At 36.8% G+C, this 16099-nt stretch overlaps 1 protein-coding gene across 2 annotated transcripts in view; it reads right to left on the reverse strand.

Annotated features, from left to right (window-relative positions):
• The window catches only part of Srp72 (signal recognition particle 72), a 166142-nt gene that overhangs the window by 132247 nt on the left and 17796 nt on the right, over positions 1-16099 (reverse strand). For both annotated transcript variants that reach the window (XM_090392757.1, XM_090392756.1), the window contains exon 3: positions 11672-11792. In XM_090392757.1, the coding sequence (XP_090248883.1) occupies positions 11672-11792 (121 nt within the window). The remainder of the gene's footprint in view (positions 1-11671; positions 11793-16099) is intronic.

The raw sequence follows: 16099 nt of genomic DNA on the forward strand, positions 1-16099 counted from the left end.
AGTTGAATAATATTTAAAATTAATCTACATACCTTTCAGCAATAAATAAAATCTATTATTAGTTTCAGCAATAAGTAATAAAATTAATAATTATAGTCAAATAAGATCAATTATTTATAACATAAAGCATAAATAAAAAAAGTGACGGAGGCAATCACTTTTTTTTTATTATTTATGGAAGAAAGAATGGTTGCAAATTTGAAGTGATTTGGCAGATTATTATTATTCCCTCCTGAGTCAAGATTCATCAAGGAACTAAACTATCATTCTTAAAAACACTCATGTTGTACTTAATCTATTAAAATATTCACCAAACTAAGTTTAACCAAATAAGATATGTCAGAAAAACTATACTCTTATGGTTTCATCATCATCAAATTCCTGACATGTACCCTCAAGGGGTGTACAGGATATGATAATACTACATGAAAAATTTACATCATCACTAACTTCCTATCTACAATTTTACTCCAAATCAGTCTATTACTTGTCAAGACTCCAATATTATCATTATCAGATCTCATATTTCTATTGTCTAAGGCATATTGTACCATATCAATTCACCTATATCTTGGTCTTCCTCTGGGTCATTTTCCTGCCAACCTGGCAGAGAAAACTTGTTTTGTTAATCTTTCCTCGCCCATTCTGTTTAAGTGACCATACCACCTGAGATTAGCTCTGCTAACGCATTCCTGGATGCCGACAATGTCAAGTTCTTTCCTAATCTCCTAGTTTTTAATATGATATTGCCATCGATGTCATCTGTTCACGCCTCTAATCTTTCTCATGACTCTCATATCTGCGGTCTCTAGTCTTTGGTCAAGTGTTTTACTTCTGACCTTATGTTGGAACACGGTGTTAGTAATATGTTATCAACAATAACATAGTCAATGAGACTTTTTTTATTCCTTGTCTCTTCTCTCCATGTGAATTTGTGCGCATTTTTATGTTGGAACAACCAGTCCATGTCCTGAGCAGAAATCCAACAGGTATTTGCCATTATTATTAGCTTTGCTCTTTTCTCCAAATTTTCCCAAAATATTTTTGTATGTCTGACAATCATTTCCTACTCTGCTATTCAGATCCCCAACAAGGACCAACTTTTCCTTTTTCATTGTGTCAGTTGCTTTTTCTAAAGCATCAAAAAATTCCTCCACTTCTACTAAGGTAAAAGTGGAGGAATTTTTGTGCCTTTTTTTTGTGCTTATTTGTGCCTATAGTCCAACCTTCTGTGGGACCATAGGCACAAATAAGTCTCATTGTCCAGTTCCCCATTCTCATATTTGCCCACATCACTCTACTTGAGACTGCCTGCCATTCAAGATTAGCCTCGTATTTTGTGTTGAATACTATGGCTACTCCTTCTTTTCCTTGATTTCATGCTATAGTAAATATGGAAGCAGTTGTAATTTATTTCTGATAATGATATACTTTCACTGTTACAGACTGAATGGCACATCAGTATGCAACGTTTTTCGTTTAAGTGATGAAAAGACAACTGCATTATCATTTGTTTGGCAAGTGACTTAAAATTTGATATCAGTGTGTTTCTGGGTGATTTTCAATATGTAATGCTAATAATCTAGAATGCAGTGGCAGCTTATTGATAAGCACTGTGACACTGCAGCACCTCCAAGGAAAAAAAGAAAAAATCAAGTTTTGTTCGTGTTTATAAATAATAACAATGCTTAGGACATTATATAAATGCAATAGAACATGTTAAAGGTTACAGCTTATGTTTCAACATTGATTGAATAGTTAATAATTGGAATTGTTCGATTAACACTTTAGATTACAAAACAAATGCAGTGCGATCTAACGCAGTGTAGGAATCGTCACATTCAGTCAGTTACGGAACAAGTAAATCTGACACTGCTCGGTGAAATATTTTTGGCAAAAATATTTCACCCTCACCATGAACACGCACTAATAATAAAAATTTCATATCGCATAGAAATAACGCACACAATTTATCTGTAGCGACACCGCTCATTGAGCAGTGTCGAATTCACTTGTTACATGCAGTGACAAGTGAAACGAATATCGGCGAGTCTCAAAATTCTCCAAGTAAGTAAATTTACATATTCTTGAATATGGAAATTTACTTATTAATAAATTGGTTGCCGATTAGGAAAAAACGAATTATTTTTCTTATTTTGCATATGCAGCACCTCTACTTAAAATTTTCACCAGCAGCCACTGCTAGAATGTCTCTCAACAGAAAACTTTCACAACAATAAATATATGACTTTACTGAAAATATTGTACATGAATTTTAAAAGATATGAAACTATTTCTGCTAACAACCTTTGAAACCATGCACATCATTTGATTACAATGAATGAATAATAAGTTCATCAGATAATAGATCAATTATTTATAACATAAAGCATAAATAAAAAAAGTGATAGAGGCAATTTTTTTTTTTTTATTTATTTATGGAAGAATGGTTTTGAAGTAGCTACTTTACTGACATTATTTTTGATACTGTACTTCATAGTACCATTGTTGCTGCTATGGTACTGCTTAAATTTCAGGAGGAATAGACATCCTCAAGAATTAAAATAATTAACATCAGCCAAGTATTTGCTTCTACCTTCTACTTTACATATCAGGTTTTTTATGAGATATTTACTGATTTCATTTCAAAAAATAGGTGGTAATTTGACAAATAAAATCAAATGAGCAGTAATCTATAGCTGTGTCTGAAACATCTCCATTTTGGTCAAACTAAAATTGTTGCTGTAGTCAATTCTCACTCTTCTTCTTTTTCATTTAGCTTCCTAAGTGAGAGGATGGAGCACATGTCCTTCCAGTTCTTTCTGTTGGTGGCTTTCCTTTTTGTTTCTGCATAGCCATGTGATCCTGTCGATGATCTTATATCTTCAATCCATGTCCTTCGTTTCTTGATCCTTTTTCCATAATTTTTCCTTCTAAATCTGTTAGTATTCTCTGTCCTGCTGAACCTCTCAGTACATGTCCCACCAATCTCATCTTTCTTTGGTTCATTTCCTGTAATAAAGATCTCTGTGTTCTCATTCTCTGTAGGACATCCGTATTTGTCACATGTTCTGTCCATGAGATTTTCAGAGCTCTCCTATAGCACCTCTAAATAGCAGAGTAGGAAATGATTGTCAGACATACAAAAATATTTTGGGTAAATCTGGAGAAAAGAGCAAAGCTAATAACAATGGCAAATACCTGTTGGATTTCTGCTCAGGACTGGGCTGGTTATTGCTAACGCACACAATTTCCAACATAAAAATGTGCACAAATTCACATGGAGAGAAGAGGCAAGGAATAAGAAAAGTCTCATTAACTATGTTATTTTTGATAGTGATGTTTTCACCCTGGTGCAGGACACCAGAGTGTACAGAGGATTTGAAATTGGAAGTGATCACTATTTAGTCTTGAGCAGGATAAAATTGAATTTCATATTAAAAAGAATAACATGTAAGAAAGTTTTAAAGCGAATAAAAGTTGAGCAGCTCTCAGATGTGAACTGTAGACTAAAATACACAAAGATTATTGAAGAAAAAATGAAAGAGTTTGAGAATAGGAACCAAACCTTGGAGATTCAGTGACAAGCCTTGAAGAAAACCCTGCTTGATTCAGCCAGAGAGGCATGTGGTGAGGTTGTCTGCAAGGATAGAAAAATCAGGACTCCATGGTGGACACAGGAAGTTAAAGAGGCAGTGAAGGAAAAGAAGAAATCACATCAAAAGTTCCTGGCAAATAAGTCAGCTTTTGCTCTTAGAGAATACAGAGACAAACGTAAGAAAGTGAAACACTGTGTAAAACTAGCTAAACAAAAGTCATGGGAGGACTTTGACAAGAACATAGAAAATAAATATCAAGAAGGTGGTAAGATATTTTGGAGGTAGTTGAAGAAGCTTAGAAATGGAGGAAAGAGTGCTGTAAAAGGAGTTAGAGATGACAAAGGTGACATGAAAACAGGAGAGAAAGAAATCCTTGAAGTATGGAGTAATTACTTTGAAAAACTGCTAAATGAAACAAGCAGTGATGACAGCACAGTTGTAAAAAACACTGGCCAGGCATGCAGTCAGGAATACATACTCGAAGTACAAAAAGCCATCAAAGGCTTGAAATGCAGAAAGGCAGCAGGAGTAGATGATATTCGACCAGAAATGCTGCAGTATGTTGGTATAAAAGTCTTACAGTGGCTGCACTGCATAGTTCAGGAAGCCTGGACAGAGGGACGAATTCCTGATGATTGGAGTAGAGCTGTAATAGTGCCCATATATAAAAAGGGAAATAAAACTGAATGTGAGAATTACAGAGGCATTTCCCTACTGAGTGTTCCTGGCAAGATCTATGTAAGTATACTTGAGAAACGGTTGAGAAGAATTGTGGAAGAAAAGCTTGGTGAAGAACAAGCTGGATTCAGGCCAAACAGAAGCTGTCAGGATCAGATCTTCACTTTACGACAAATAGGTGAAAAATCATGGGAATATAACAAAGATCTGTATTTAAGTTTTGTCAATCTGGAAAAGGCATATGACAAGGTGCAAAGAGAGAAGCTATTCAATACACTGCAGTTATATGGTGTCAATGGTGCATTATATCAAGCAATACTTAGTCTTTATTTGGGTTGTAAGTCAGCAGTTAGAATTGAAGGAAGTACAGGAAGATGGCTTAATATTAAATCTGGTGTCGGACAAGGATGTACATTATCCCCTCTGTTATTCATTATCTATATGGATCACATTATGAAGGAAAGTGGTATTAAACCTACTATCAAAATTGGAGTTGTTAATGTCAGCTCTCTGCTCGGATGATGTTATACTTCTAAATAAATATGCTACAAGTCTGCAAGATTCCCTGATTAAACTGTTGTAATAGATATGGTATGAAGGTCAGCAATAAAAAGACAAAGACAATGAAAATAGGCAGAATCGTTGAAAATGTCAACTGTGTTGTGAATGGAGAACCTGTGGAACAAGTAAAAAACATTTCACCTACTTAGGCACGAATTTTAGTGAAGATGGTAAATTAAATAATGAAATAGACAACAGAATCAACAAAGCTGGTATGGTAGGAAGTCAATTGAATAAATTCATAATTTATTCAATGCACAATTTAGTGTTCAGACAGAAATTAGTCGGAACACTAAATTAGCTGTATATAAGACAGTGTTCAAACTAGTTTTAACTTATAGATTTGAGAGCTGGGGCAGAAGTAAAACACTTGACCAAAGACTAGAGACTGCAGATATGAGAGTCCTGAGAAAGATTAAGGGCATGAACAGATGGTATCAATGGCAATATCATATTAAATACGAGGATATTAGGAAAGAACTTGACATTGTCAGCATCCAGGAATGCATTAGCAGAGCTAATCTCAGGTTACTACCTGAGATTAGCTCTGCTTAAACAGAATGGGCAAGGAAAGATTAGCGAAACAAGTGTCCTCTGCGAGGTTGGCAGGAAAACGACTCAGAGGAAGACCAAGATATAAGTGGATTGATAAGGTACAAAGTGCCTTAGACGATAGAAATATAAGACCTGATAATGTTGGAGTCTTGAGAAGTAACAGACTGATTTGGACTAAAATTGTAGATAGGAAGTTAGTAATGATGTAAATTTTTCATGTAGTACTATCATATCCTGTACACCCCTGGAGGGTAGGTGGCAGGAATTTAATGATGATTATTATTATTATTATTATTTGACACCTCCAGGGAGTCGAAAGACTCATCGAGGGAGAGTGTGCCAACAGTATCGAACGATTGATCACCTTCCAACTACTAACCGCGCTCAAACTTACTTAACTGAGCCATTAGTAGCAGAGGCTCTACCAATCGACCAACCTTTGCCGGCATTTATGATGATAAGTTAATTGTAACCAAATCTGCATAGAGTTGGGGAACGATGTGTTTGATATATTTGAATTACTCAAAGGTGTAAATATGTGAACCATCATTAATAAGTCATGTGAGAATGTAAAAGAAAGAATAAGTGTGAGTAGAAATACTTTCATTAATGGCAAATGAATTATTAATAATTAACATTTGTGATATGTGTGTCCTATGAGTTGCTGGGTAGAGTGAATAGCATGCGATCCTATAAAGTCTAAACATGGATAAGTGAATTTATGATGGCATAATTAAAAAAAAAATTACGAGGAAAGGGAAAGAGATTTGTTTGCCAAGTATAAATAACTAACCAATATCATGTTGGAGGCTTAATGGATTTTTTACAACACTCAAAAAGGATTAAATTAGAATTTAATACTTCCTATATTTTGTCCTAGTCACTAGGACATCTACGGGGATTACAAAAACAATTGATGTAACATATACACAAATAACGAACAATACTAAGCCCAACCACGTGGGTCACACTAAAGTCCTATCTAGGTAGAGCGCCCTCTAAGGGCAGTAGTAGGTGGCCTGGAATGTAAGGTGGGAACTCTGGTGATGAGTGTTTCCCAAATCTTCGGAAGCTTAATGCAACCGTATTTATTGAGATTTGGTTGGTTTTTGAGAGCCGCTGCTGCTTCTAAGAAAAATTCCCACCTTACATTCCAGGCCACCTACTACTGCCCTTAGAGGGCACTCTACCTAGATAGGACTTTAGTGTCACCCACGTGGTTGGGCTTAGTATTGTTTGTTATTTGTGTATATGTTACATTAATTGTTTTTGTAATCCCCGTAGATGTCCTAGTGACTAGGACGAGATATAGGAAGTATTAAATTCTATTTTAATTCTTTTTGAGTGTTGTAAAAAATCCATTAAGCCTCCAACATGATGTCCTCACAGCACTTAAGCCTCTACACACGTAACTAACCAATAATAAACAGCCATTAATACATTTAGTAGTTCTTATCAATAATAGATATATCACATATGCTACTATTTTGTTGTAGATCAACAACTTCTTATAATACACAATAGTATTCATTTTTATTCAGGAATAGAAAAATTTTTACTACATCGATTGTTTCTTAAGACTGAATAAAAATGTCCCTATACTGTTAAAACACTTTCCAACCTCAACAGATGCTATACTGCACAAGCAAGAAAGACAAGTATCTTTGTTTATCACTAAATACAGTAAGCAGACATTGAACATCTATGTTGAATGTCTGCTTACTGTATTTAGGACAATTAATGTCATTAGAGACAACTCGAACAACACACTTAATATAAAACACTCCACTCCTCAGACTATGCTACATGCATGTGTCAGACACAATAACCAATCACAGTCACTGATTTCTGGGTGCTATTGTCTCAGCACTCACCTTCCTCACCTTCTGGGTGGTTTAAAACTACTGGAATGCTAAGAATGTGAGAGTAGTGTTTTGAACAAAAAAGAATGTCAAGATTTTTACAAGGTGAAGAGGCTACTGATGTAACAAGTTTATGCCAGGATAAGCTGGATGTGAAAGCCTAAGAAGGGGAAATGGATCTTGAAAGAATATCAAAACATTATCAAAAATAAGAGGAAGTGAAGCAGGATATTTCTCGCAAGTAATAACACAGGACTGTTTTTTTTTTAATAGTATTGAAATTCATTAAGTTGTCTTCACCCTCACATGAAAACAAAAGAATATCAGTGTTTAAGATATAGGTTATGGAAGATCTTGAAGCTTGAATGATTTGAGTTCTACAAGGTTTTCAAAATAGTACTGTCATCAGCAAAACTAAGAATAGGATTAAGTGGGGTTTTTTTTTTTACATCAATTAACTCCTCTCAGAGAGAAAATTTATGTAAAAGAAGAAGAGCGTGTGGGTGAGAGTACAGAACCCTGGTATACTCCAGCAATGATAAAGAAATCAGAGGAAGCCATCCAACATAACACAAAGAATGATTAGAGAAAGATGGCAATCATCATAAATGGCAAGAGGGAGACTATACATGATGGCAGCTTATTAAGAAAGCTTCAATGTCAAATATGATTAAATGCCTCTGAGATATTAAGAGCATCCATGTGGGTTTTACAATTCTTTACATGACCTGTGTCCAAAGATGGATAAGGTTAGCAAGGAGGTCTGCTGAAGAACAAGAATGGCAGAATGCAAATTGGTGATCAATAATTAATTGATGGGTATCCAGGTACTGAAGAAAGCAATGGGATAATAGTTTGATGGCTGACTTATCTCCCTTTTTAGGTACAAGCTAGATTCATACAGGACGAGTGTTAATTCTGAGCACAACTGGAGGGAGACCATCTGGATCAAAAGACTTCTTAGCATCAAGACTAATGAGAATTTTTCTGATGTTTTTCTGTCACAAAATAAGAGGAAGCATGAAATGATCAATTCGCAGGATTGCAAATTGACTGTTTAGACAACCTTAGTTGTCTAAACAAGAGTTGAAAGAAAAGACTGATGCCAAGAATCTGCCTTATGTTACCACAGTACTATTAGGATGCGAGAGGGGTAAAAAGATGGATACTCAAGAGCCTTTAGCAAAGGACTAGAAGACTTAAGTGACATGTTTTGGATTTGTTGATAATTTTTTTTTTTTTTACATGAGCCATTAAACATATGCTGTATTTTTATTATGAACTGCAGGGGAACAATTTTCTAGAGAACCAGAATTTGAACAGAAGTTGGGGAGTTTGCAGGAATCGGGAATAAAGTCCTCATTCCAACAAGGATTATTTCAATTATTAGTTGAGAGCAGGTGTTTGGATCAGGAGAATGAAAATAGGTAATCTGACCATGGAAAAAAAGGCAATCAAATTCATGAGGTCATCGTAACTGGCACTGTTGAAGTGCTAAGGTACAAGACAGATTAGTTGGGAGGAGATCCAGTTTGTGCTATGAATACTAAAGAGTAGCAGTAAAAAAAAGGGGGCAGCATGGATGTCTGAATTAAGAGAGCAGTAAAGGCAGCAAATGACAGCTATAAAGTGAGATAAGGAAATCTTGAGCCAGAGCAGATCAAAAAGTAGTGACTCCAGATTTGAGAGCCTTTGGCAAGCAATGGCTAATTTGATGAAAGTACACTTTCTTTCCTTTTAGCAGAAAGCATCATGCAAGATGTAGTTGGAATAGTTGAAGTGGACTATAGTCATAGATTGGGGTTCAGTTAGGAATAGCAGATTAGCACTACTGTTTGTAGCAAGGCCCCAAATGTTGGTGAAATGGATGTGGAAGAGTTTATTATTGGATAAATTTTGGGGTGGAGGCGATATATTTTTTTCGGCAATTTTTGCTATATTTTTCATGATGTTTATGACTCATTTTTTGTTATTTTTTTTATAACACTTTCTTAATATCCACAGTAATGCTACCATTTTGTTTTTCATGATAGAGTTCATGCAGATAACTTAAAGAGTAAGGGCATGCAACTGAGCTGAGGGACTAAGCACACAGTTCACACTCAAGAAGCTCCAACTCCAATCCAAGGGTGACCTCACAAGTGCCCCTGCATGTCACTATAACCGTACTTCATCCAAACACAACCTGGAAAATTAAGCAGTAACAAGATTATTCACAAATTGATCTGGAGGAAATCTGGAAAACATCAGTCATTATACCCTTACTAAAACCTAACAAAAACCCTAGTGACTGTAAAATCTACAGACCAATAGCTTTAACTAGCACTCTCTGCAAACTAAACTAAAGAATAATACATACCAGACTTATGAACTGGCTCTTAGAAAATAACAAGATCCACTTCTACCAAACTGCATATAGGTCCCAACACAATACAGAAGATCAATTATTTTATCTTTGCCAATCAGTCACAGATGGCTTTCAAGAAAAACCACCAAAGAAGACAACAGCAATATTCTTGGATCTCACAACTGCCTTCAATCACGTTTGGAGACAAAAATTAATAAAAATTGCATACGATAATGGAATAAGGGGGAATGCATTAATTTAGATTTCAGATTTCGTGAAAGGAAGAAAAATGAAAGTAAAATTTAATGGAATTTATTCCAACATGCATCGAACTTGGACTGGAGTCCCACAAGATTCTGTCTTAAGCCCATTCCTATTTCTCATCTATATGAACAATATCCATCCTCGCATAACAAAAAAGCATGCTACGCAGATATAGCAATCTGGCACACAAGCAGTAATCCTCAACAATCTGAAAAAGTCCTAAATAATTCAATAAAAGGCTTAGAAAGATGGGCAAAGGTACTTAAATTACAGATAAACCAAGAAAAAACAAATCTGAGCATCTTCTCCACTGACAGAAAAAATAGACACAATTTCAATCCCCAAATCAAAATATATAATACTAAAATAGAAAAAAAACAGTCTCCAAAATACTGAGGCCTAACCCTAGATATTGAATTGAGATTGACAACTCATATTACAAATATATCTATGCCTGGACAAGAAAAGCTAGACTAAAGAGATCATCCACTTTACAATATGATCATGAGATTAGAAAACAGATCGACTTAGAACACCTATCCAATGAAATAAGCAAAGAGCCATCCTTTCCACTATTCTACCAAAAAAACACAATGATAAACTTAAATCTCCTAGAACCTTGTTCAAAAAAAGGATTCACATGAAGAAAATAAAAGAAAATGACTTGACACTATACATCACTTAAATAATCTAAACTATGTCATTGCCTACACTGATGGATCATTTGATAAAGCACTCAACCAAGGAGGTTCAGAGGTTTTTCTAACTCTACCTGGAGGCGAGGAAATGCAAATCAAAACCACAGCTGGCAAAATAGATTCAAACTTCACTTGTGAATTAACAGCCATACAAACAGCTCTCAAGTTCTATCTCTCTAATCCAGTAATAAACATTATGAAAGGAATAACCATCTACAGCGACTCTAAATCTGCACTTGAAGTATTAAAATATGGAAAAACAAAACTCACACAGGAAATTCATGAACAACTAACAACGTTAAATTTGAAAAATAAGAACTGTATACTGCAATGGATACCAGTCCATGTAAATACTGAAGGCAATGAAAGAGCAAACAGTCTAGCCAAAGAAGCAAGACATTTACCTCAAAAATTACACCCACTATCACTAAATGATGCTAACTCTGTTGCCAAAATAAGATTGGTAAAACAAACACTCAAGAAGAAGAATGAAATCAGTGAAATTAATGAAAATAGAGAAATAACCACAATCATCACCAGACTAAGGACGGAACATCTTAAACGCATGAAAATTCAGTCAGACGGTAGTAGAAGCTATGAAGCATGCAAGAACTGTCCAGGAGTTGAACTAACAGCTGCCCATATCTATTCTTGTCCAGCTATTGCTGCTGCTCTACAGAAAATTGACAACCAAGAGAAAAGCTCTACTCAAAAGTTGGACAGATTGCCAAAGCAGTTCTACAGTTCCATGGTCATATCTAGAAGCTCTTCAATGGATTCAAGAAGAACATCAGGAGGCATTCATAAGATGCATTACCACCAGGTTTGATCCCATGCAGTGCAAATGAGAAAGGGGGAAAAACATGACAGAAGCCACCTTACACCTCCAATAAGCTGGGCAGTGGCATTTCACTCAGCAATGAAAGACGTCTACCACGTGGCTTTAGTTCGCTGTGACTCTTGATTAACATTTCAGTAAAGAGAATTTTCATAAGTATACTGCTTTATAATCAATTCAGTTAATACTAATTGAACAACAGAAAGAAATATACTGTGATGAGAGAAATCATTGCAAATAATTACAGATTCAGTGTCAAAATTACTTACCACTTGTGCAGTTAGTTCTTTAACTTTATCATTAGGTGCGACAATTTCTTGTAGAGTTTTCCAAGATTCTTTAATTCTATTCAACCGGTATAAGCAATATGCCTTTTCAAATAGAAGATCACTAAAAACAACACACAAAATATAAAGTTATTGTGTTTTATTTTCTTATTATATAAGAAAGTTATTATTTTGTGTGTATTAAGCATTTGAACCAGAGTGGAATTTTTAATAAGTATCAATCCTGTAATTTGTCTACTATTCTTAGAAAAAAAACATTTATTCAACTCACTAATTTTAATTACTAGCTTAAAGAATTTTCCAAATGATTAGATGATAAAATTATGATCTTCACCATCTGTTTGCCTAATTTTAAAGAGATAAAGACATGTTCATAAATGTATATGAAGAGGAAATTATAAAAGCAACTGCTTTTTAAACAAAAGCAAAAAGTACAAGTTACAGTATCATGACAAGAGATGAACAGCAAAAATATGCCATAAAGAAGCTTAACTTACCAATACATGTCAAGTCTCAACATTCCAATACGTGCTCTATATGTAAATAAAGACTATTCCCACAACAATAGCTCCAAATAATGCACTTCCCAAAATAATTTGCAATTATCAGAAAGCATAAAAAAATGCTGCACTAACAGCTTGTCCATAATGAATACCTTCTTCCAGTACTGAGAAGTCCATAAGTATACCTGGTACAGTGATACACTAGAACAAAGGTCTCTGATTGACTTCTTTATAGTCTCAGCAGACCTATTTTCCTCAGTTTAGGACGTTTGTGTGAGAAGAGGGGAAGCACTGTCAACTGAGCACCACCTTGTTGTGTGCACTCTATGGCTTCAGAAACCAGATGCTACCATCAACGCTGGTAGCTATACCGTGTGAAATGGGAGACATTGAAAAATGAGGCTGTGAGGAAGAATTTTTCAGATGACATTTCCTCCAGGTTCAAAGAGATTCCCAAGCATACTGCAGATGTTGAGGAGGAGGAGTGGAAGCTTTTCAGAACAGCTGTCACTGCCTCTGCACTCATGCTGTGGCAGAAAGTGGCTCGGTGTGGCAATGGGCAGTGAGAAAAGGACACCTTGGTGGAACCAAGAAGTCCAAAAAACTGTCTGGGCAAAAAAGGAGTCCTACCTAACACGTCTTAGAGTCAGGTCACCTGAGATGCGTTGCGGTATGCTGAGGCACGAAAAGCTGCTGCTGAGGCAGAAAAGACGGCAAAGCAGAAGGCTTGGGAATCCTTTGGAGAAAGATCAGACTCGTCCTATGCAAATGCAAACAAAGTATTCTGGCAGGCCATCCACCGCCTTCGAGGGAGGAAATCGTGCACAGCAAGGGCAATTAAGGCCTCTGATGATGCACTTTTAACAACCGAGAAGGATATCCTCCACAGATGGAGGGAATACTTTGAGCCTTCTTAACCCGGGTGGCCCAGCAGATCAGGGCCACCCAGTCAACCAGTATCCAAGAGGTGCAGATCGGGGCAATGACTAGTCTCACAGCAGAAGAGGTCCATTTAGCAATAAAATCGCTAAAATCGGGCAAGGCTGCTGGCGATGATGAAATTCGGCCCGAAATGCTAAAAGCCTTAAATCAAGACGATGTTCTCTGGCTGACTCGAATGTGTCAGGCTGCTTGGATATCTGGGCAAGCACCAAAGCAATGGCAGACAGGCATAATAATACCAGTCTTTAAGAAGGGAGACCAGAAGGATTGCAGTAACTATCGTGGCATCTCTCTGCTCAGCCTGCCTAGGAAAGTGTATGCTAAGTGCTTGGAAAGACGGTGCAGGAGCATAGTTGAGTCAAAGTTCCAGGAAGAACAATGTGGCTTTCGTCCTAGTAGAAGCACAACTGACCAAATCTTCACTTTAAGGCAAGTCTTTGAGAAATCTTGGGAATATGCCAAGAATGTCTACACATGTTTTGTGGACTTGGAGAAGGCATATGACCGGGTTCCTCGGGATAAGCTTTGGCAAGTAGTACAGGAGTATGGAGTGGATGTCCAACTATTAGCTGCCATCAAGTCCCTGTATGAATGCCCAGAGTTTTGTGTTGGGGTAAACAGCACAAAGTCTGAACCTTTCACAGTCTCCGTTGGCCTCCGCCAAGGGTGTGTTCTGTCACCCCTCCTTTTCATAATATTTATGGACTGGATTGATAGGCACAGCCGAGGCAGTGAGTGTGTCAGAATTGAAAGATGTAGCATTGGACATCTGCTTTTTGCAGATGACCTAGTTCTGCTTAGCTCTTCCACAGATGACCTCCAGCAGACCCTGGATAGGTTTGTAGCTGTTTGTGCAGATGCCGGAATGAAGATCAGTGTGGCCAAAACTGAAACATTTGTGGTCTCGAGACAACCATCCCAGTGCACTCTAAATGTAAGTGGAGTCCCAATGAGGCAGGTGGAGAAGTTTAAATACCTTGGGTCCATATTCACGAATGATGGAAAACAGGACATAGAGCTAGATACTCGAATTGGCTTAGCAAGCTCAATATTGCAGGAGATTGGCAGTTCAGTAGTATTGAAGCAGGAGTTAAGCAAGAAGGCAAAGCTGGCTGTCTTCAATACAGTCTATGTCCCCATCCTCACCTATGGTCATGAGAGTTGGGTAATGACCGAAAGAATGCGAATCGAATCCAAGCAGCTGAAATGAGGTTCCTTCGAGGGGCTGCGGGGCTGACAAGACTCGACAGAATCAGAAGCTCTGCAATTCAGGAAACCCTCAATACTCAACCGCTGCTTCTCCATGTTGAGAGATCACAGTTATGTTGGTACGGGCACCTGGTCAGAATGCCACAAGAGAGGCTCCCTCAGCAGGCCCTCTTTGCCAAGCCAGAGAGCAGGAGGCCACGTGGAAGGCCAAGGGCTTGCTGGATAGATTATATCCAAAACCTTGGGTGGACACGTTTGGGAATCCCACCAGAACACCTGAGCTTGGTGGCAGAGAATCGTGACCATTGGAAGTTCCTCTTGCAGCTGTTACCCCCACAACCCAATTAGGAAAGGTGGGCCTTGGAGATGTATGTATATGTATAAAAAAATGCAAAATTTAGCTGACTGACATATTTTTCATTTTAATCACAAAGGAAGACAAAACTCACTTCATTAGGTTTCTCCAAATATCAATGTCAGGTAACAAATGTTCTTCGAACTTAATGTTAATTTTTATTAACCATATAGAGCCAAGAGTAAAGAAGATAAAAGGTGAGTCTTTTACCTAAGCATGACAAGTTAGCTGATAACAATAGCAACTGAAAATGAGTCAGTAGTAGGAGAAGTGATGTGGTGAGAGTGAAAAGGATTTATAGGAAAGTTATTTGATGAAAGAATGAATGTGAATTGTCAGGGAAACTAGATATGTCTTAGTGTTTGCATGGATTAAATTAAGTGGTAGAAATTGCTGATTGTAATGACAAACAGAGTGAGAATGCTAGCTTGTCAGGGATAATATAACTCCAGAAAATGCTTAACTAGTTTTGTTCAGAAATAAAGGTGTTAACTGTGAAAATAGCAAGGGGAAGAATTGGTTTGAGATTCAATTCATCAGTCTCAGTTGTCATGTGTGCGTGTAGACTAATGCCAGAAGCATGAGGAATAAAGACAAGGCGTTCTAAGCATTAGTAGAAGAAGAGAAACCAAAAATGACAGGCATTAGTCAGACCTGGATGAAGGAGGATACTGTCACAGGAATAAAATGTAATGGATTCAAACTTAATGGCAACACAGACAAAATAAAACGAGTTGGGGAGTATTACTAATAACTGCAGAGAAATTAAATCCACCCAGAATAATATCCAATGTGGTGGTAATATGCATAATACAGAAAACAGGTCTGAAGCCCTCTGGTGTGAGACAGGAGTTAGCAGGACACATACATACTTGGGTGCTGCTACAGAACAGGATCATCTGAAGATGACTGAACTGCACAAAAAGAAATATCTTATGGATACAAGGAGGACTATCATTATGGATGATTCCAACTATTGGTATATAAACTAGAGAGAGGAAAATGAATGGAAGATAAGGAAAAATTAATTTATAGAATTACTAAGAGATAACTTAGTAATTACATTAGGCATCACATGATGGAAGGGATTTGTGGTACAAGAATATGGAATCTCATAACAGTGTGTGAGAATGTCTATAAATGAGTTGATCATGAATTTTTGACATGAGAGGTAACAATGTATGTAAGAGTTTTAAGTAAGAATGAATGTATGTGGAACTATATGGCAGATGATCATAATAAACCTAGAAAGCAGCTTGAGGCAGTGCTTTGGTATGAGAAACTGTCTGGAACCCAAAGGTTCCAGAAATGTGTCATGTGATGTGCAAGTCATGAGTGACCTTTGAAAAATAACCAAGCATTAAACAATCAATCATGTCATTCAAATTACAAATCCGATTC

Source organism: Typopeltis vanoorti, chromosome 5, assembly GCF_054136105.1.
Source record: "Typopeltis vanoorti isolate ZY-2024b chromosome 5, IOZ_Tvanoo_1.0, whole genome shotgun sequence".
Classification (NCBI taxonomy): Eukaryota; Metazoa; Arthropoda; class Arachnida; order Uropygi; family Thelyphonidae; genus Typopeltis; species Typopeltis vanoorti.